A 22,913-nucleotide genomic window follows, 5' to 3' on the forward strand; every position below is an offset into this window, starting at 1 on the left:
CGGGCCAGCCCCAACCCAATCCTGCGCTCGATTGCCGAGAGATTTGACTGCCCATATTTGAGGCATTGTGATGACATGCATGTTTCTAGAAGTACCTATTATGTCTAACCACTAAGTAGGTGCTTCTAGAAACATAGCTGTCTTAGTAATTATTTAGAGATAAGTTTGTACATATTAACATAGCTGTAAGTGCATACTAACATACTTATGAGTCTAAAGTTACTTGAAATAAATGATTAAATAAAATACCTATTTTATATCGTTCTCCACAATTCATCTCTATGTATACTAAATTTCATTTGAATCGGTTTCAGTGATAAAAACCAATGTCAACATTTCAAATAAATAACAGACAAACAGACAGACACACTCTCGTATTTAAGACGGCAGTAGACCACGTGATCGTCCATACAAAAAGAGAACATGTTTTTCCACTTCTAAATATTTTCCATCCTCCATGATTTTTTAGCATGTTATTGAAAAACTTTTTTCTTCAAAATATGCCAAAAAAAAAATCTAAAGCGTAACCTATAAACCTAGAATATATTATGTTGAATCGATAGACATCAAAATCACAGTGATTTGTTAAGATTTAGTTAGTGGAAAACGTTTTCTCCCGAATTGGATTCATAGAAAAATTACCTTAATTGTTTCGTTAGATTCGAAAAGCTATTCTTCCCTCTTAAGTTAAGTGTAAAAAAACAATATGATATGGATGTCCTACGTAGGTAATTTACTCGAATTTTTGTTAAAGTGAAATGAATTATCAGGCCAATTCGAACGCGTTCATTTCCGTCACTTTTCCGCACAAGGATTAGTGTCGAATGACAGCTAAGTGATATGATTGTAATATCGGATAATGTCAGTGCACGTTAGAATTGGCCTGTGCGTTATTTTGCGGATTGGCTTTACTGCTGAAGAAATTTTTCAGCTGTTAATAGACTGTGACATTCATTTTTAGGGTTCCGTAGCAAAATGGCAAAAAACGGAACCCTTAGATTCGTCATGTCCGTCTGTCTGATGTCCGATTATGTCACAGCCACTTTTTTCCGAAACTATAAGAGCTATACTGTTCAAACCTGGTAAGTAGATGTATTCTATGAACCGCATTAAGATTTTTACACAAAAATAGAAAAAAACAATAAATTTTTGGGGTTCCCCATACTTAGAACTGAAACTCAAAAAATCTTTTTTCATCAAACCCATACGTGTGGGGTATATTGGATAGGTATTTAAAAATGATATTGAGGTTCCCAATATCATTTTTTTCTAAACTGAATAGTTTGCGCGAGAGACACTTCCAAAGTGGTAAAATGTGTGTCCCCCCCCCACCCCCCGTAACTTCTAAAATAACAGAATGAAAAATCTAAAAAAAAAATTATGATATACATTGCCATGCAAACTTCCACCGAAAATTGGTTTGAACGAGATCTAGTAAGTAGTTTTTTTAATACGTCATAAATGGTACGGAACCCTTCATGGGCGAGTCCGACTCGCACTTGGCCGCTTTTTTAAGTGTATATTAAAAAAAACTGTTATTTTGTTATTGAGTCATTATTATATATTTTTTTAATACTACGTCGGTGGCAAACAAGCATACGTCCTGCTTGATGGTAAGCAGTCTCCTTAGCCAACGGTCGTCTGTAACTCCAGAGAAGTTACATGCGCGTTGCCGACCCTGACACTCCGCACCCTCTTTGAGCTCTGGCAACCATACTTATATACCGGCAAGAACACAACACTATGAGTCGGATCTAGTGTTATTTTGACTGCGGTTTTCTGTAAGGTGGAGGTATATTTCCCTAGTTAGGCTCTGCTCTAGATCTGGAATAACATTGAAAATATATTTTGTAAAGTTTGCACGTATGGCGCCAGAGTTGCGCTGTACTAATTATTTTGATGTTTCATCTGTATTTATAATTATTATAACGGAATGAATTTTCGAATGTCACTGAATATCAGCTAATTGTGACGTCAGGTCATTACGATTAAATTGATTGATAAAAATTGTAAATATTAGTAATTTACAGCTGCGAGATTTTTATCTCGAATTTCGCGACAGCTGAAAAGGAATTTACTACATTTATCGCTCATTAAACTACTGATTTAAGTTATCTACAAGTTACATCTTTTTTATTCTGGCTATCTGTACGATTAGACAAAAATAAATTTAAAAAAGCTACTGATTGAGTAAAAATGATTACCCTATGTAAAATATAAATTTTATAAATGTCAATCACAATGAAAAAATGAACTGTGATCACTGATCAACTCTAGATAACGTGGGACTCGAGCCCACATCTTAGGGTGGCCGGTCCAACGCATTCTCTATGTAATATGTACGGCTCGCATGCCAACACAAATCAAATTTGTTCGATTTACAACATTTTCTAATGTGTACTTTCCAGTCTAGTAAACATTTTGTGTGTGGCTGAATGAGCAAAAATCAAAATGAACACGGGAGATCGCACATTCGCGCCTGGATCAAACAAATTTCAGAATTAGGTACTTCTGTGGAGAATACAATAAAAGTAACGACACGGGACATGTTGGTATACCAGATTTTTCTTATTTGAGTGCAGGTTAAAATTAGCTTTTGATTCTCTTAACTTTGCGATACCTAGCGGAAAGACACGAACGAGTACATTAAAATGTTCTATGACCTACCAACTGACCTTTTTCTACTGACTATAGATACGTTTGTTAGCCAACATTACTTTGGAGGGCTAGAACACAATTTGCAATAAAGGTATCTAACTACGACCGCGGCGGACCAAGACGGCAGTCACATTGGCATTCATTCAGCTTCTAAACTGTTGTTACCATCGCCCTTACTCACAAAGGTTACGTAGATAATGAAAAACACGCACACCCTAGACCAGGGGACGGCAAACTGCGGCTGCGCATGCGGCTCTTTGGAGCTACAATTGCGCCTCTTTAGGTCATCCATAAAAATAACCATTGAGAGTCTACACTACTGAAAATAACATTTGGGGCTATTTAAGCTTCCTGGAACTCGTGATTTCTACTGTAGTTGGCTTTTTCTGAAAAGTTTGCCCACCCCTGCCCTAGATTCTTGAATATTCTTAAAAGGGTCTAGCAGGCTAAGGAAGGAGAATTGGGCCCTGTGACGAATATCGGATTTTTATAATGTCTTTTGTTGGCTATCTTATAATATAGAAACCCCCTACCCCCTCAACCCCCTATCTTGAACCGTCACAGAGATAATGTCAAAAACGTCATTATATGGACACATTTTTCAAAGTCGTTTTTCTCCTGAACTATATAAGGTAGAGCAATCAAACCAAATGATAGCTACAAAGAATGAGTAGACGTATAACTCCGATTTTTTAAAATATATTAATTCCCTGAAAAAATAATGATTAAAATATCAGAGATTTTTTTAACAGCTCTTTTCAACAAGTATTTGTACAGGTACTATGGAAAAAATCAAATAAACTGCAAATAGTATTAGCTACTACCATGCGAAAAATGAATTCAATACAATTGGTACAATATACTTGACTTATTGTCCTATATCCCCTAGATGGGGCAGAGGGCGTCCACAGTACGCCGCCATCTGGATCGGTCTTGAGCTTCGTGCTTGAGTTCGCGTTCGCTCCAAGTCTTCCCAATGGCCTTCGCCTCTGCAATTATAGTCCGGCGCCAGGTCTGCTTTGGACGGCAACGTTTCCTTTTTCCTTGGGGATTCCAGTCTAGGGCTTGCCTCGATACGTGTTTAGGATCCCTTTGGAGTGTATGCCCAATTCAACAACATATCCGGCGCTTCATCTGCTGGTCGATCGGGGTCTCATTGCAGCATCTCCAGAGGCTGGCATTAGAGATTTTCTCGGGTCAGTATATACCGAGAATCTGGCGGAGGCAGTGGTTAGCTTGTAGCTGGCGCGAGATGTCTTTTGTAACCTTCCACGTCTCGCACCCATACAGCAATACGGTTTTTACGTTTGATCGGAATATTCTGAGGTTGACTCTCCAAGTCAGTTTACTTGATTGCCATACGGGGCGAAGCTGTGCGAAGGTTGCTCTTGCTTTGGCTATTCTCGAAGCGATGTCTTCTTCGATCCCTCCAGTTTCTGACACGACGCTCCCGTGGTAAGTAAATTTGTGGACTTGCTCCACAGCCTCTGTGCCAATAAGGAGCGGCACGGTACTTGCCGCTCTCCACCTCATCTCCTGGGTCTTCGGATGTTAACTTTGCCGCAATATACTTGAAATAAATTAAATGTCAACGAATCTCGGTGACGGTTCAAGATACTGGGGGCTTCTATATTATTAGATAACCAACAAATGACATTATAAAAATCCGATATTCGGCACAGGGGCCACTTCTCCTTCCTCAGCCTGCTAAGACCCTTTTGTGTAGGTACACTAAGAATTTTTTTAAAGATCTTTAAGGGCATTCCACAAAAAAGGGGATTCCCACTTTGTCGGGAACGTAGCGCGCAGCAATCTGTATTATTTGCCGTTGAAGTTAAAGATAAGTTATAAAACGTTATCATGACAAATATATCGGTTTCTAGCTTTATCCTTGGAGGATTTAACAACTGGAGACGCGAATAATGCGCGTGCAATAGAGATGTCAACAGGCGCGTCAATGTACGAAAATTAATCTGGAAAACGTCTCTGCGTTAGCATAGAATCAAAAGATTACTATAAGATTAGCTTAATCGATGGTATTTTGTACTTGCATTTAGTTTTCTTATACGAAAAAAAATTAAAGGCCCTGAAATTCTGTGACCATATTTCCTACATCCACATTATAAAATTACGATAAATCGTCAACGGTAACAGCATTTAAACGTAATTATCTCGTAACTCATGTTTTAAAGTTACATTACATGACTTGCGCTTGACACAGCAGAGCATAACAGAGTCACGTGATTTGTTTGTTTACCAATACATTACAAAATAATATTTATCGTAATAAAACCAAGGCGATAATCACACTCGAGAGCTATTGTAAATACCATGTTTAAGCAAATAAAACTCTGAATCTGAATTTGAGATGTGATGTTGAACCTACGTATGTATAGTTTTTCTGCAATCATTTACGGGGTCTGATGTTGATATTTTGCATAGTAAAAGTTACCCAAAGGTCTGTAAGAGATCGCTTCTTAGCGATAACACCGTTTGTTGCTATACCTAGTTTTTAAATGTATTTTATTTTCTGTGTATTTTAAGAGTCTAGCACTATCTCTGGAAGCCCTTACTTTTCCTCAGAAAGTTTGGAGAACCATGTGTTCCGTCGAACAAATATGCTTGACCGGAGACTGTTCGCTCGGTATGCCATAATAATAGCAACCTTGGCTAAGCCACAACCCCTTTTGGGGGTTGGATGCACTTGCACTATGAAATTATGCGACTATATTTCATGAACCTTGGCTTAGTCTTGAATATGCTATGCTTGTGGCTAACGGCTACTTTGTTATTTTTTTTTATAGAATATAGTAAACCGCAACATATTTTGCCAGATATATTATTATAAACTCGCATGTTTCGCCTCAGGCCCGCGACACACTTGGCCTTATTAGCGCCACATTCAAAGAATTAGTTATATAGGTACTTATGTAGGTAACTCAATATGTGGTAGAGTGAGGTTAGGTTATATCGTAATGTAAACGTTAATCAGTACATGTTATAACACAAAATCCCTCGCCTCGTAAGTCTGTATGTTCGCGATAATAAACTAACTACTGAACGGGTTTTCATGCGGTTTTCACCTATCAATAGACTAATTCTTGAAGAAAGCCTAGGTGTATTTTTAAGATTGTATGTAACCCGTGAGAAGCCGGAGCGGGTCGCAGGTGTAATTAAAGTCTTCATAGGGAAATTTAAAAAAAAGTTAATAATTGAATCCTATGTTTTATATTAAACACTGCTATTTAATATTTATTATGACGTCCATTTACCGTAATCATTTTAGAACTGTTAAGTCCAAATGTAAGGGGGGTGATTAAGGGTTCCCCTTCATTATGCTAAAATTAGTATTGCATCATATTAAGCAATAGTAGCAATGCTAGTCAATTGCATTAATCAACATGAACGGAGAGCTGGTCGAGACTTTAGAGTAGGTATTTAGGCAAGCTGAATTTCGCCTGATACTAATGTCTTCTCCTATCATACCCTAACTCGGCATTGCAGGTCTGGCTGCAGGGTGGCGGGGCTACATCAACCCTTATATTTTTAAAGATTTTTTGCTCTACAAAATATTCTTGGGGCAATCTGAATTTTTTACAAATAAAGTATTTAAAAGGTCGCACGTGCACACTAGCCCCGCCATAAAATCGAAGTTACGACGTTAACTATGACCATACCGCCTGTTGTATATGTACTTGTACCTAAATACTTCTTTCTATAGATAATCGGAAATGGACTTATTTCCAGTGGGGTTTCATAATAGCGTGTAATGTAAAGGTCGGTATCTAATACTCTCAAAGAATAAAAACCTACCGAAGACATACGGGACTTTTCTTTAATGAAAGATTGTATGAATGATACCCATAATTGAGTGTCGAGATACGAATAATTACAATAAAAAATCTTACTATCGGTAATTGATTGAACACTCGATGATATCGTGACAAATGACTAACAAAAATTTACATGTGTCGTAGTAAGGTAAATTTTCCTTTAGGCGGGCCAGGGCAGATTCGTATTGAGACAGTTTCGTTTTTGGGCCCGAATCTGAGTAAGCCCGACTCTGTAGAGGCCAGATTCGCCATAGGTACCTTTCTGAACAAAACAATATCGACATACGACTTATGATATAGAAGTCACTTTCTTTTTAAAACAATTTCTGAGTAGGTCAGATTCGTATATGGTCCCGTGACATGACAGTAATACGTCTGATTGGTAATAAGTTGGGATCGGATTTATGCAGTTTCTTATCTCATCCGATTAGCAACGATTCGATTAAAATATTAAGCAGATTCTTTTAATGATGAATTCTGGAAATAACGCTTTCTTATTAGGACAGATTTTATGTATATTTAATTTCGAAAAGGCCAGGTACAATCAGCAGATATCTGAGATACTGGCCACTTTAAGATTAAATATGATAAAGTAATTAATAGATAGTTCTTAATGACAATGTCACAATGGTTATGTTATTTTCTGACCTACTCAGAATCCGGCATTATGAGAATCTGAAGAGCTAGGAATTTGAGATCTTAATAACCTGACATCTTAGGAACTTGGATAACTAATAAAATGCTCTATACATTATCGAACTTACTCAGAATCAGAATTAAATAGAAACTGGCAACATTAGAGTCATACTTACTCAGATTTTGGCCTAAAACTCAACTGGTTTAATACGAACCCGTCTTGCCCCGCCTAAAGGTAAAAAGTCGTTTGTTGTTAACTATTATCAGAGCAATTCGAACGTAGTGAATTCAGAATGATATTTACAACTTATTTATTCAGACACCATAATTTTGTATCCGGAACGCAGGCTTCGTCAGGTGGATACAAACTCGCGATCAGCTACATGGTTTGTCACATAACAATACAACGGTAAAATCTGCAACAGGCTTCGTCAATTTACCCTAAAAGTATATATAAAATAAAATAAAACATACAAGTCAAAAATACGCTCTAACTCGCCGCCAGCGGGCAGTGTGGCCAAAAGGCTGGCCACATTGTCCCGTTGAATGGCGATCCTTATTATCTGAGCGAAGTACTGGCCAGCCCTTTGGTCACCTGGGCATTCACCAAACGTGACGCCAAATCCTTATATAAGCGCCGGGCGCTGGGCCCCTGAGGCCCCGACGTTTCGACCCCAAAAGCCTCAAAAATTTTGCCACTGCCGAGCGTATTTGCGATGTTTAAGATCCTCAGCGACTGAAGCCGCATGACCAGCACCAGGGCTGGTGCCCGGTAAGTGGGACGCGGCGAAGGTGTCAACGCACGCAGCATCCCAAACTAGAGGTCACCCCATACTCCAGGGCACCAGCGTATATTTTTATTTTATACCGTGATATTTGAATCACATCATTTAGTTATGTAACTAAATAACATCATTCAGATATCATATCGGATGTAGTAGAGGTAACAGTTGTGGTTCTACGTAATACGCATTGCACGCTACGTTACGCGCTGGGATCGCTTTACTTACCCCCACCGTGCACTTCGCAGGGTCCCAATATGTCGTAACGTCACAGTGGAAACGCGGCCTAAGGGTTCTTGGTTTAGATTTTTTTTACAAGAAACACATAAATCATGATTATATTTAATCATAAAGTCAAAGTCAAGGCATGCATCTAGTACATTCTTTCTTTATATTTTCTGCATTTATAATACCTGCTATAAAGATAAAATATCAATCTTTTTATAACATTGAACCCCTACTGTCGATAGATATTGCGAATTTGTAGACAAAGCTAATCCTACTTCTAAACCGGTTTAATTACTTTAGATAATGGGGATAAACGTAATAATTTATGACTTTATTTTGAACTGATATTTTTGCTGTCGAGAGATAAACAGCGGGTATTTCACTAGTAAAACCATAGGTGGTATAATCTTGACATATCGGTCATGTGCAAAATATAGATACTTAAGACTTAGTAGGTTCGTGTTCTTCTCTCACTCTCACTGAGCGTAAGCGTGAACGAGACGGATGTACTCGGGACCGCTGATATCATGTTTTTGAATTGTAATACTTTCGGTGATTTAATATTAAAAAAAGTAATCGCTGAGCTTCATATTTTTAGTTTTTGAGCAAAATTTATTATATTTTTTTAAAGAGCATTCTAGACATATGTTCGTATTTTTTTTTCTATCGAGGGAAAGTGAAAATCTAAGAATTCGAATCGCTGACGTTCCTAGAGAAAGCCCTCAAGATTGCTAATTAAAATATTGGCAACGGTATGACGTGATGCAAAAAAGCGCTACGACTTTACAAAACTCCGTTTTCTAAACCTACTCCACCTTAAAGACGAGATTCCACTAGCGTGCGGCACTGTGCGGCACAAGCATTTTTGCACTGAATATACTTGTTCCGCACAGTGCCGCATACTGGTGAACCGAACCAGCCGCCAATAATTACTACTACTCTTAAATGATTTCCGTACTGTGACGAGTGTAATAATGTTATCGATAATTTATGGACCAAGATAAATGGCACTCAATAAACAAAACATATAAAAATTACTTATTTTATTTCTCAGCATTAATTACAATCAAATCAAATGGGCCCGTAGCACAAACTCAAACGGACGTAGACGTAGGGACGCAGCAGTCGCCATCCCCATATGATTTGAGTCCAAAATTGAATATTAAGTTATACATTTTTTTCTATCTATTTAACCTTTAAAGGTTCCGCAGTAAGCTTGGTTCTCCTTACAAACGTAGTTACGCTCTCATTTTAAAACAACTTTGTAGCTAGATTGCTCTTCTTACTTATTACTTACAATAGTAAAGATACATTACTTTATGTAGCTTCAGATACCATAGTTAAAAAAATACAGTTTGTTTTTCATACATAACTTTGTTTTACATTTAAAGGGCCATATGTACTGTAAAACGTTGTACGATACATGTGCTAATAGGTAATTCGCAACTCGTGTCGATTTAAAACACTCCCTTCGGTCGTGTTTTAATTTATCGCCACTCGTTTCGAATTTCCTATTTTTCGCACTTGTATCGTAATGTACTATTGCTCTATTTCGTTTGTTTTATAAGCTATATAAACTAATTACAGGCATCGATATACCTCATATCAATATATGTCTATTCCTCGCAAATAGTCTATAATATGTTTTTTCATGGCATTTGCGAATGATTAATTTTTTTTTTATGGTAGAGGAGGCAAACGAGCAGACGGATCACCTGATGGTAAGCGATTACCGCCGCCCATGGACACCTGCAACACCAGAGGGGTTGCAAGTGCGTTGCCGGCCTTTAAGATGGGAGTACGCTCTTTTCTTGAAGGTTTGAAAATTCAACATATAAATTTTGCGTTGTAACCCCCTTAAGCGGGCATGATAATCAAAATGAGTCAAACAGAAATTTACTATTGGATCTGTGAGTTGTAGACTTCGTTTATATATCTACGCGACCCTCCAAAGCTCTACTATTTGAAGGATTTCCAAATAATTTTGGAACATACTCGTACCTACTCACTAAATTTCAGGTGACTCGGTGAATAACTCCTGTTAATAGGGGTGAAAAGACAGACAGCCATACAGACACGAAAAAAATGTTGGCCAAGTTGAAACTCGGTCAACGATACACCAAAGATCAATCTGAACAAATGTGTCATTATGAAATTTACAAAGAAAATGACCCATGAAAGTGTTTGCAATAACAGCGTACTATCTCATGTCCAATAAAACAATAAAATATTGAAAAATATGAACGAGTGATTTTGTTTTAGTTAGTGACTAAAGCTTAGTTAATCTAATGCTATAAATCCGTCATCGACCCAGTTTAATCGCAAATATTTTACGGCATTTTACAAAAGATTTCCACGTTGAATAAGTAGGTCTGTAGATATTGCGTTACAATTTAGTAATGACAATAAAAAAACAACTATGAGTTGGCGGCGCTCGCACTTTTATACCTCGGGCCAGGAACATATAGCGTCAGTCATCGCCTCCCGACTGATACTTTGTCAGGTGATATATATATGCTGTCATGATTTAAAAAAAAAAACAGTCAGCCGGTTACATCACGGTGGAAAGACCGTCAGTTGATGACATGAACATGTAAAAAATTTTCGCCTCACCACTATGTCCGCAAAGTATGCGTAATGTGTAAATTGCTGTTTATTTGAAACGCCTGATAGAATGCTACATGCAAAGTTTCGTGATTTTGTTTTACTATCATAAAAAGGTAAAGCGCTTATTTTTTACATGTTCATGCGACCAGCTGACGTTCTTACCACCGCGATACAACTTCTGACGATTATTTAATTAATAATAGCATCTGAACTATCACCTGACGATAGTATCAAACGGGAGGCGATGACTAATTTTTTTTTACGTGCCTCGATGGCTGCCATTCCTCAATCCACCAACGGAGCGGCAGCTGACGTCCACGAGTTCTCGCCCGGGAGGCTATTGGTCATGGAAATTTGTTCCTGGCTCGCGGTCTATATAGACTTTGAGTCCCTGGTTAGCCGTAATGAAAACATTCATGAGGGCAATGTCCGGCTGCTCGACTTCACAGCTTAGACGGGGTATTCTTTTAGAGAATGTTTTTTCCTTAGGTAAGTATGTTTATATTCTCGTTTCGTTAGTGTTCGTTTTAGTTTGTTATAATTAATTTAATTTCTAGGTTTAGTTGTTCAATGTAGACTAATCTGCACAACATAAAATGTATTAATCTGTAAGTAAATATAGTATGACAGCCCTTTCAGGTACGTCAAATATTAGGTTTAGATACATTTTTGTTTCTTCAACTTCTCTTCTTTGTCATGTTTACAAATAACAATATATGTCAAGTATATAATCCATAAGATTTTGTATAAAAGCAAATGATATTCTAGTATGTTTCTTTATATGTATATATTGGTTAAGAGCCCACAGAAAGCTCGGCCGAATTTCACTTTCCCATACAAACGGGGTTTCGTTCTCATTTTAAAACTACGTGTTGGATTGTAATGAGACTTTGCACCATTCCACGAATCCGGGGCTAACCGGTTAAACCTGGAGTTACGATGGTTACCAGTACAATTTGACACTGGGTTAACGGTTTAACCGCTGGGATGGTGCAAGTGGGCCTAATTAATAGCTCCAGCTTATAAAAGAAACGAAATGGAGCAAAATCAAGTTATGTATAAAAACTTAAATTCGCTGTATTTTTTTAAATACAGTATCGGAAGCTACATAAACTAATTACAAGCATACATATACCTTATCCTATTGTAAGTTTCAGAGCAATCTAGCTAGTCGTTTTAAAATGAGAGCGTAATTAAATTTGTATGGAGGACCGACTCTTCTTGCTGCGGAAGATAAGGAATATAATCCAATTTTTTCGTTTCCGTGAAGTGTCGTAGTTCTAATTACAACCTAGTTTAAGTTAGAACTGCTACTTTTCTGGCAGCCGTCCATATGTAGTCGTTTCATTTCTGTTATAGAGGTAGTTTAAATTTAAACCTTAACCTGAAAACATCTGCAATTATATAGACCTACTAATCTTATTTAAACAAAATATAAATATAGCCACTAGGAAGAATACTATCAAAAATCGGCTAATATCCCCAATGAAACTAGTCGAAGTCGGATTTACGACGCTAGATTAAGATAGCGTACAAATATAAATAGCGTGGCGCCGACGCAACGGGCACCACTTGCAAATCATTTCCTATCAAAATGTTGTGGCGTGCTCTGGTCGTTGCGGTGGTAGTGGCGTCAGTGTGTGCGTTCCCGCGAAGCGGTCATATAACGTCCTCTGATGTTGTAAGTACTATATTGTCATACTTATATGTCTGTAGGGAAGAATGAAAATGTTACAACTTTTAACCAGTGTGCTAAATCTTTAGGATAAAAAGAAAATGGGCTGACGGCTACCAAGGATTTTTGATGCTCCGATATAAAAATAATTTAGGGATCAAGGGAATAATTCAGGGAAGAGTGTTAGTGCAACTGAATTAGTGAGCTACACCTCTGGGCTTGTCGTTGGGTGAGATAAAGGTCCATGGCTATTTAATTAAAAAGAAAATCAATGAGCTGTCGAATGTTTAATTAAAGGTAGGGAGACAATCCGGTGAATCTTTGTCGACTGAAAAGGCTTCGATGTGGTTGACCTAGTTAGAGCCTAAGAAAAAAAAACACTGTGTATTAACACAGATCAATATTTAAACACCGACACGCCTTTTTCTTAATACAAGCCGACTTAGACTTACAATATAAGGCATTTCAAAAAATTTCAATCGTTTTGCAACTAATTAAGATCAAATACTTTTCAGTAAAGTAATTCCCTTAAGCGGCTAAGTGACAATGAAAATAGAACAGGCTTTCAAATCTTCAAAGAATCTCTCAGACTAAATGGGGCATGATTGGACTTCAAATAAGACCTAACTATTTCCCGCTAACTCAGCAAACTGTTTGGAATGTAAATGTAGCTTAATATTAAATTTGAATAGCAATACAAAGTAATGGGCGTCTGGGTTTTATCGTCCCAAATGAGAATCTTAAAATTGTCTCCCCGAATTAATATATGGTCCCTGAGCTAATCCACGAGAAAATTAAATAGGTAATGAATATATGGGAGCTATGATCCACACGTTTTGGAACATATCTACGAAAAAAGTATTGTAAGTATAAGACAAAAACAAGACTTTTTAGTAAAAATTATGTAAAGCAATACATCTTTATTTATAAAGCACGCAAATTTACCGCACTGTAGCATATTTGTTTTTGAAAAATAAAACAGGCGAAGTGCGTGCCGGAACACAGACAATGGAGTGTTCCGTTCTTTAATAAAATAAGACAAAACTGCTTCCAAACAAAAGAAGGCGTTTCGTTCTTTTGTTAGGGAAGCAGTTTTTCGGCAGAAACAAGAACGGTGCAACTGATTAATGATTATGTTGAAAGTAATTTTCTGGACTGGAAACTTGAATCCGCGACCCGAATCAGAAAGTTAAGTAAAGGAGTGGATAGACATTTTTTTGGGACTTTGTTTACCTAATCAACTCCTCCCGTTACAAAATTCTTGAAATGTACGATTACGGCCATGATTGTATTTATTATATCACATCTTGAAATTTTTCTTGTTGGTTTAATTTGGTATATACAGTAAAAAATATCTTTCTACTTATCCGATGCGTCTCGAAATAGCAAATCTAGTAACATTTTTTTTTTAATCATATGTCCTGGATAAAACGGCATCCATCTTTTGCAGATCAACCAAATAGTCTCCGAGGGTTACCCCGCGGAGTTGCACCAAGTGACCACAGCTGATGGCTACATCCTAGCCGTGCACCGTATACCCTATGGGAAGGCCGGACCCTCTGAAGGACGGAGGCCCGTTGTCTTTGTGATGCATGGCCTCTTGGGTGCATCGAGTAACTTCATTTTCTTGGGAAAAGAGAGTGGAATAGGTAAACTTTATAGAAAATTCTGACACTTCTCTCTTTGAGAACATAATCGTAAACGCACTGTAAAAACATGGCATTAGAAAAGAAATTCATTGTCATTTGTCATTTCTTTTTGTATAAATTCGGATACCTTGGCAGTGGGCATTTTAGGGAATGCCACAAGGAAGTATTCTAGGCTCCTTTTTCCATCTGCGGACATATAGCATCTGTATATTAAAGAAATTCTTACGTACCCGCATGCATCAGGGCAAACAATTATAGCCGTGACATTAACGAAATCACCGCTTATGACTTATCAGACAAGGGCTAGGCTAGGTGTTTTATCGTACATTGTGACTACTAACAAGGTTTTTACTCGCATTTACGCTGATAGTTTAGTTTAGCTTTTGATTACCTATTTTTTCGAGTGACACAGTAATTTGTTTTACTTATGGCTCTTAATGTTATCTTTACCTATTAAATAAGTTTTGACAAAGTATTTCACTAAAGTACAGGTACCTACTAAGTGAATTAACGATTAAGTTTTCGAGATAAAATGTAAAAATTGTAAATTTAAATTTTCGTCAAAATGTGTTGACTCTTTTTTTTAAATCCAATCATCCTTTTAGTATCAACTTATTATCTCAAGTAATTTAACATTTGCTCAATTTTATAATCTTATCTCACAGCACACCCAAATAAATTGTCATTTTTTATGTCTAGACATCTTACTTAGCGTCATATTATCTAAAGTTGCCAAAATTAAGTAACGATAGCCGGCATAATTACCAGGTTAAATACGATTAATTAAGTGATATGGACAAATCACGGATGTGATTACAAACTACAATCAGAACCACGGGTTTATTATAGGTCAACTAATCTCAAAATGGATGTTGTTTTTTATAGCCGATTTTATAAAAGTGTAGTACATTCCTTCCTTAAACTAAGTACGAGTATTTTAGTGTCAACTAAATGACATTTTGGGATAAGTTATGATGTATGGACCTAGTTATGTTAAGTAAGTCTTACGCAGATCGCTAACAAAATATCCAGGACTCAGGATCTCATTCTTATTCATAACAGCCTATGAATTTTGTAGTTGTAATCTCTTCCGTAAGTAACATAGCTCTGTTAACTCAACTGTCAATATTTTGAAAATTCCAGCTTATAACCTGGCCGATGCCGGGTACGACGTGTGGATGGGCAACGCTCGTGGCAACATCTTCTCGCGCCAGCACGTATCCCTCAACCCCGATGATAGCCAGCAAAAGTACGACTTCTTCGACTTCAGCTGGGAAGAGATCGCGATGATCGACGTACCGACCATGGTCGACTACGCTTTGGCAGTCTCTGGGGAAAAAACTTTACACTATGTTGGCCACTCTCAGGGAGGCACTTCGTTCTTGGTGCTGAACTCTATGAAGCCCGAATATAATGAAAAGTTTGTGTCGGCTCATCTATTGGCTGGTGTGGGATATATGAACAACTTCCCTAACAGCGAACTGAGGATAGCGGCGCAGATAACTTCAGTTATTTATGTAAGTTGTCTACCAGCATTAATTTCAAATAATGGTTTCAAAGTATTAAGTTAGAAATCTATAGAGTAGGTTGAGGCGTAAAGAAGTGTGAAATGATTGAAAGATTCAACAACTTCGAGCAAAACATTGGCACACACTGGAGCAACACACTGGATGCGATTCGCACGTCGCTCCGGTGTTTGAGCGAGACAACGCCATGCACGTATTATAGCGCAATAGCGACATTCCGTTCGCACATCGGAGCACCGTTCAAATCATCCAGTGTGATACCCATCACGGACTATTTTTAAATTATCTCCCTTTAATATATTTCGTACAGCGATTATTACTAGATTATGATTAGTACGAAATTAATTGTTTTGAATTTGCATTAATTTCAGTATTGTAAATTAAAACTGTGTTTAGGAAATTTAATATTTAAAATGAACATTGTAGATCTCACACAACGTGTGATTAATTCCTCAATAAAAATATTAACTTCCAGTCTATGGCAAGAACCATGGGTCTGGTAGAAATAAGGTCACTGGATGACATATTTGGAAACTTGGGCGGTCGATCAGGACACTCTCGCACTGACTACTGCTTTGGTGATATCGCTTACAAGGAGTATTGCAACATGCTTGGACTTAACAAAATTCTGGTGAGTTTATTGATACGTCTAACACTTATTTACGAATAGAAGTTCTAAATATATATCAGATCTCATGGTCAATTGTATACTTGCAATCCACATACACGGAATACCTATACCTACGCTTAGTTTGCGTTCAGTGGTAAGAACTCATATACTCACTCAGTTTACCTCAGCAGTTTTTAAAATTACATAGACACTACTAGATAATTTAATGAATTGATAAACAAACAATCAAAAAGCCTGATTTATTTATTGTTCTTTAGGCTAGTCTATAAAATTTAGTTCAATTATGCACCTTACAAAATGGCTTTAGCGATGTAACTGTAGGTATTTAGATAAAAACAGACACTGATTTTGATATATATCCTGCTTGATTAATCTTATTACTGTTGATAAAAGAACGTGCAAAATAATAAGCGATATGAAACTCGTGCGATTATTATAGACGTCAGTATAATCAGAAATTGAATACATTATCAGTCCATGTCTTTAACCGGGGTTATATTTTCAGGGTGACAGTGACATGGAAGGCCTAGGCATAGGAGGAGCCTCTCTCAAGCAGTTCGCTCACTACGGTCAGAATATCAAGGATAAGACCTTCAGGCGTTGGGACTACGGTGTCCTCTCCAACCGCCAGGTCTACGGTGTGTTCAACCCTCCTGCGTACGACCTTAGCCGCATCGCTGTTCCCGTCACCATGCACTATACCGTCAGCGACGAGTTGCTAGATGAGCAGGATGTTCTTGCGATGGTCCGTGATCTACCCAAAGCAGAAGCTAGGAAAGTAGCAAGAGAAACCTTCTCCCATGTGGATTTCGTCCAAGCTGCTGATGTGAAGGAGCTCGTAACGAACTATATGATCTATAGGCTTAACCGAGTCGAACGCACGTTGGCGGGGTTGGAATGATTTTGTAAATATAGACTGTTATTTAAAAATTTACGTGTAAATATGATATGTCCTGGAGACAGTTTTAGTCTATGAACGATCCAGTTGCAAGAGATTTAAGGTTAATTTCTAACAGCTGGTACAAGATGTTTGTATGCTTTTTTGATATTAATCGCCCGCTTTTCTGGACTGTAGCGTTCAAAGGGTAAAACGCTGTATACTGTAGCATAACTTGTATCTTCTTTTACTGACAAAAAATGAGTACAAATGTCCTGGTGACGGAATAGATAATATCTAAGAAATAAACAAAGACTTAAGAATTATAAGTTATTTTTCGTTATAAACCTGTTATGATTTTCATGTTTTTATAAAGTAAATATTTTACATCATAACAGGCGATTATTTTTCTAGAAATAGAAAACATATTTTCCTTGGTGTATAAATTAAGAACCCGTTTGATTTTTTTGTTCACACAACCCATAAACATACTTGTTGAGTATGTTTATGGAAATAACTTTGGGCATGCGGTCAAGGTTATGAGATAGATGAAACTTATGAAGAGAAAATGAAGAAATCCAATGGATGTTCCTGCTGTTATGTGTGGTAGGGCAGAGCAAAACCCGTAAAAGCATTGACCTGACAGGCTGACACGCATTCACGAAATGCAACAACTATGAAGTAGTAACAATAGCGTTAAGGTGCAATAAATTTTATAACCAAAACTTTAGTACAGTCCGGCTTGCAACGAAGATAACATTTTACTACCAAAACAGATGTCCGTAACAAATTCGTAGCTTGCTCTGAGCATAAATATAAGACAGGAGGTGACACTAAAAGCGAAAAGAGGTGCTGAATTTCATTTCATGTTTAATCCGTTTCATTTTGCAATGATGTAATGTAATATGAGTTAATACGTATTATGAACTATTCATAGAAATGTCGTAACAAGCTGAAATGATTTAGATTAATGATAGTAACTAATTACCAATATTAGTATTGAATGCAATAGTATTCTCAAATCTACTTTTTGTTACCAATCTGATTTCAAAGATAGAGCTACAAAAACATCAGTGTCATTTGTGAGGTGCCTGATATTTAACGGTCACATCATTCACAATGAAATCGCGTCTAATAATCGTCTTCAAGTTGAGTTGAAGCAATGAAACACATTGAAAATGGTTTCACATTTTTTAATACAATGTTCACTTTTGTAAAAGGATTGTATCATGGAAGAGTGGGATCTTCTGTCTCAATAATTCCGTATCTACTTACTAGAAGATGGTAATTTTCGAGAAATGAATCCGCCACAAACCTAACATAACAAAGTAAACAATTTTACATCTTAATTTTTCCTAATAAACTACCACTATTTGCATTCATCTTCATAATGCACGCCTTAGATGCACTCTACAGTGGTATCTTTCATGTTCTTTTTTATTACAAGCGCAAAGACATACAACAACGATGGCTAAAATGATTATTAGAATAGAAATCCAAGTCCACTTGTATTTCATTAAAATTCCAAGAAAATTTGATGAGTTATCCTCCTCTTTACAATGATTCGGACTCCTGTAAAAACAATTGTAAAATAATATTAAACGATTAGGAAAGGAAAAAAACGTTCAATCACGACTTTTCTCACAAGAGAAGACCCTCTGAGTCAACGAATCAGTACGCCAGTACGAAAGGCTTCGACGCAAAAAGCTAACGCAGGTGTCTATACTTAAACTTAGATCTACGAGTATTGAAATACTGACAAACCTAAACGGCCTAAACTTGTGTTTCGAATCACAATTTAATTAAATAAAGAATCAATGTGTTAAGAATAATGTTCGTGTGATCATATGTAATACCTAAGCCCATGTATGCAACAAAATCTTAAAATTGCTGTAATAATACATAACAAAAGAACATAAACAATAACACTGACCTCTCCAATTCCTCAATAATATCAGCATATACATTCTCCATGGCATCAGGACCCATAATGAAATCTTCGTGTGTAAAACTAGTTCTTTTTACTTGAACAGCCTTAGCATTAGCCATGTCACTAACCATATTAGTGATATCTTTGGCACTCACAAATTCATCATTAGGTGCATAGATTATTTTAGTTGGGACAGTGACAAGACCTAAATCATAATTAGGAGGTGTTGAGTTTCTGTACCGTTTCAGATTGGTAAACTCTCCGCTGTCCCATCGACTAAAGGTTCCTGATTTAACGTTTTGAGCCAAATGAAACAGTGGTCCAAGAGAACCACCTCTTGTCTCGTCTACATTGTTGTTGACAGTTTTTAACCCCTGTAATAATAGGTATAGGTACAAGTTGAATCCCGTCCGTAGACAGCAACAGCAGACGACGTGTTGCTGCGAATCTAATGGTTTCTATGTATTTGCCACTGCCGCTAACTATTTTATTTCATAGCAATACATAGACAGCACTAGTGTCGCAGCTTCACGTCGTCTACTATTAGAGTATCATGTCTACACAGAAAGCAATGTAATTTATGTAATTGAAATTGTTATGTTCAACATTTAAAAATTGCCTGCCGACTGTGTGGCGTTTGTCTGCTTGCATGTGTAGAGCTTTTTGCTACGAAACCACTTAATTTTTAACTTTATTTGTATCTGCACTTGCCAAGTTCTTACCATGACTTTCTGAATGTTTAATTGTTCGCAAATTGTGCTGTAACTCTTGTTGCCCAGGCAATCTTCTGGCGAGAACCGTGCGTCATCGTCCTTATACGGAAATATTTCGCGTATTCCTTCTTCAACGGTTGCTTTCTGTAAAAATAAAGTTTAACAACAAACAATAGCATAGATGCAAATCTTGCTTGCTTAATACACTATGTCAAAAACTCTAATAGTAAAGTTTTTCATACTCACAAATATTTCGTGTGATCGTTTTGCCTCTGCTTTAAGTATATAGTTAGGAAAATAACTATGGTATCCAAGTGGAGCAAATAAATAAGCCGTTGCAAATTTACGATTATAGTCTGGTTTTAAAGAATTCAAAACCAAAAAGGATGTACCACCTAGCGAATGGCCAATGTAAATCAACTTCTTATGTGTAGTCACACTCAGGATAAAATCTACAGTAGCTGCGATATCGAGAGTGCCTATTTCCTCGTAACTATAGCTAAAATAACGGTTTACATCAGCTACATTTATTTCTGGTTCGTAAAGCAGGTGTACTCGATTGTATTTACTAGCACGCGTGTTTGCCAGCCATACGTCGTATCCCAAATTTTGAAGTTTTAATGCTGAAATAAATATATTAATTAAAGCGTTAATAAGCCTTTCAAGGAACCTTTTGTTCAGGTTCAGAACTAACTTTGTAATTGTAAATGTACGTTAGAGTTCACAAGCATATTTTAAAAAAAAATCTTATTTCAACTGTACTATACTCACCTAGAGACTGATCTTTATCTTGTTCTAAAAATGTGTCAGAAGACTGAAACAAACCGTGGACCAGTAATACGGGACATTTTTCTGTGTGCACTTCCGGATGGTCAAACGTCATTCTAAACGTCGACAACACATGTCCATCGCATGTTAGTACAAAGTGTTCATTCAAAAATCTTCCTTTAAGACCTCTAAGTTCTATTTTGTTAGACGATGAATTCTGTAAGATACCAATGAAAGCATGGAAATATGATTAATTAAAGGGTTCTTCAATGTCATCTGTATCGACAATATTAAGCGTCTCCGACAAGACTGTATCACGACACTCGTATTTTTTTAAATTAATAATTAAGTACTTAACTTGTCTAAACTAAAGACTCTTTTGGTGACAAACACAACACTTAACTACTTATCTGCTTCAATTAAAGATTTCAAAAATCAATAATCATAATTATGCTTACAAAAATCATGAATATCAAATTACGGTAAAATCTTTTTTTTTTTATAAACAGCAGACTACCTACATTAAGGTACATCTAGTTGATGCACCTAATAATATGGAAAGTATTAAAAGAGAAAGAAAAAAACACGAAAGAATGCAAGCCGATATTTTATAGCATCTTACAGTTCTTACACTTGTGGCATTTAAAACCAATTTAAGAAAATTCTGATGTCCCTTGAATCTTCTCGTTTTTATATTATTAAAAGGGATTGCACTATTTCCAATACACACTGTGTTCTTTTTCTCTCTATATTCTTTATCTGCATCACATAATAAAATAATTATAGGAATTAAAAACAAAATGACTACACAAAACTTCAATAACATTATGGTGTTTGCGACTCCGCAATCCTTAGTTTACTAATTGATATATGAAGTTATCTTAATCAGTCATTAATTACCAGGATCAATTAAAAGTTAAGTCTTTTCTCGTTATATTTCTATTACGATCTTAATTAGTAATTCAGTCTGTTTAAGCCGATAATGAAAAGTTACACTTTAACGAACAGAGAAACCTCTCCAACTACTGTTGATTTAGCTTTTCAAGTATGATAAGTACACAGAGTATAGTAATTATAACCCACTGAGTATTAGGAAACAAAACCGACTTCAAAAAATAGTGTCATTTTATGGGCTTAATTAGTAGTAACGCATTCCGAGATGATATGATGCACGAGTTATTAAAAAAATAAAATTTTCTTCAGTCTCCTTTTCATCAAACTGTTTCGACCGTTTAAATAAGCCTAACTAAGGACGCTAAGCACGAAAAAATCCGTAAATTGACCCGCTTGTCCCGCCCATGATGCCGGCGGTCAATGCCACTGTCTTTGCGAGCGTGACAGCAATATATAGGTATTTATGCTCGTGCGAGAGATAGAAAATAGCGGGTCAATTTACACAATTTTTATGCTTAACTTTAGTCGATAGTGACCCTGCCTAAAAAGCGATGGTAAAAAATTCCGGCAATTAATATTTTATTAAGAAAATAAACAGCCAACATTTATGTGATGAGCACAAATTGGTTCCTGTCATGGGTATTTTTATGTATTTAAGTATTTATAAGTTATATTGACCCGTTGTATAAATACCTACAACTCATCCACTATGAACTTTGGCTAGTCATCTGTTTAACCTTTAAAACGCTTTATGTCATAAATACAAACATCACTCAAACGCCAAGCTCCCGGGCGCAAGGGAGCTAATGTAAACCTTACTCGAAAGTGTGAAGCTTAGTTTGACAGCGTCCGCCATAACACCTATAGTTATCCCTGGCGCTGTGGGCACGACAAATAACGACGACTTTAGGTGTCCTTGCCGTTCAAAAGGTTAAGAATGTCCTACAATATTTATTGATTCATTTTGTTTTTCTCAAAGTGTACGCCTTGACTCTGTTATATTCACTGAAATCATTGATATGTAACTATTATCGTCAACTACCTTCTTCATCGCGTTGTCCCGGCATTTTTGCCACGGCTCATGGGAGCCTGGGGTGCGCTTGACAACTAATCCCCAGAATTGGCGGAGGCACTAGTTTTTACGAAAGCGACTTCCATCTGACCTTCCAACCCAGAGGGTAAACTAGGCCTTATTGGGATGAGTCCGGTTTCCTCACGATGTTTTCCTTCACCGAAAAGCGTAAATGGTAAATATCAAATGATATTTCGTACATTAGTTCCTAAAAACTCATTGGTACAAGCCGGGGTTTGAACCCGCGACCTCCGGATTGAAGGTCACATGCTCTTACCGCTAGGCCACCAGCGCTTTTTGTATTATCGTCAACTACCAATAGTAAAATATTTATCAACATTTATATATCTTATACCTTTAAACGAGAAATTCTTGTATAATATAGGGGTTTTCGGGGGCGAACAATCGATCTAGCTAGGTCTTATCTCTGGGAA

The 22,913-nt window shown here is 36.9% G+C and overlaps 3 protein-coding genes and 1 long non-coding RNA gene across 5 annotated transcripts in view; 2 read left to right on the plus strand and 2 right to left on the minus strand.

Annotated features, from left to right (window-relative positions):
- Positions 1-22,913, minus strand: part of LOC133518774 (syndecan) — a 521,110-nt gene that overhangs the window by 245,108 nt on the left and 253,089 nt on the right. The window lies entirely within an intron of this gene.
- LOC133518778 (uncharacterized) overlaps positions 1-22,913 on the plus strand; it is a 275,753-nt gene that overhangs the window by 158,896 nt on the left and 93,944 nt on the right. The gene's annotated exons all lie outside the window — the stretch shown is intronic.
- Positions 12,294-17,421, plus strand: LOC133518762 (lipase 3-like). Its single transcript, XM_061852445.1, has 5 exons — positions 12,294-12,425; positions 13,870-14,068; positions 15,212-15,585; positions 16,070-16,225; positions 16,731-17,421. Exons 1-5 carry the CDS (start codon positions 12,339-12,341, stop codon positions 17,124-17,126), a joined length of 1,212 nt encoding a protein of 403 aa, XP_061708429.1. The 5' UTR covers positions 12,294-12,338; the 3' UTR covers positions 17,127-17,421.
- On the minus strand, positions 18,282-22,869 carry LOC133518763 (lipase 1-like). Its single transcript, XM_061852446.1, has 4 exons — positions 20,517-22,869; positions 19,992-20,368; positions 19,755-19,889; positions 18,282-19,406 (listed from the first exon to the last, which is right to left on the minus strand). Exons 1-4 carry the CDS (start codon positions 20,626-20,628, stop codon positions 18,984-18,986), a joined length of 1,047 nt encoding a protein of 348 aa, XP_061708430.1. The 5' UTR covers positions 20,629-22,869; the 3' UTR covers positions 18,282-18,983.

Source organism: Cydia pomonella, chromosome 6, assembly GCF_033807575.1.
Source record: "Cydia pomonella isolate Wapato2018A chromosome 6, ilCydPomo1, whole genome shotgun sequence".
In the NCBI taxonomy this organism is placed as follows: Eukaryota; Metazoa; Arthropoda; class Insecta; order Lepidoptera; family Tortricidae; genus Cydia; species Cydia pomonella.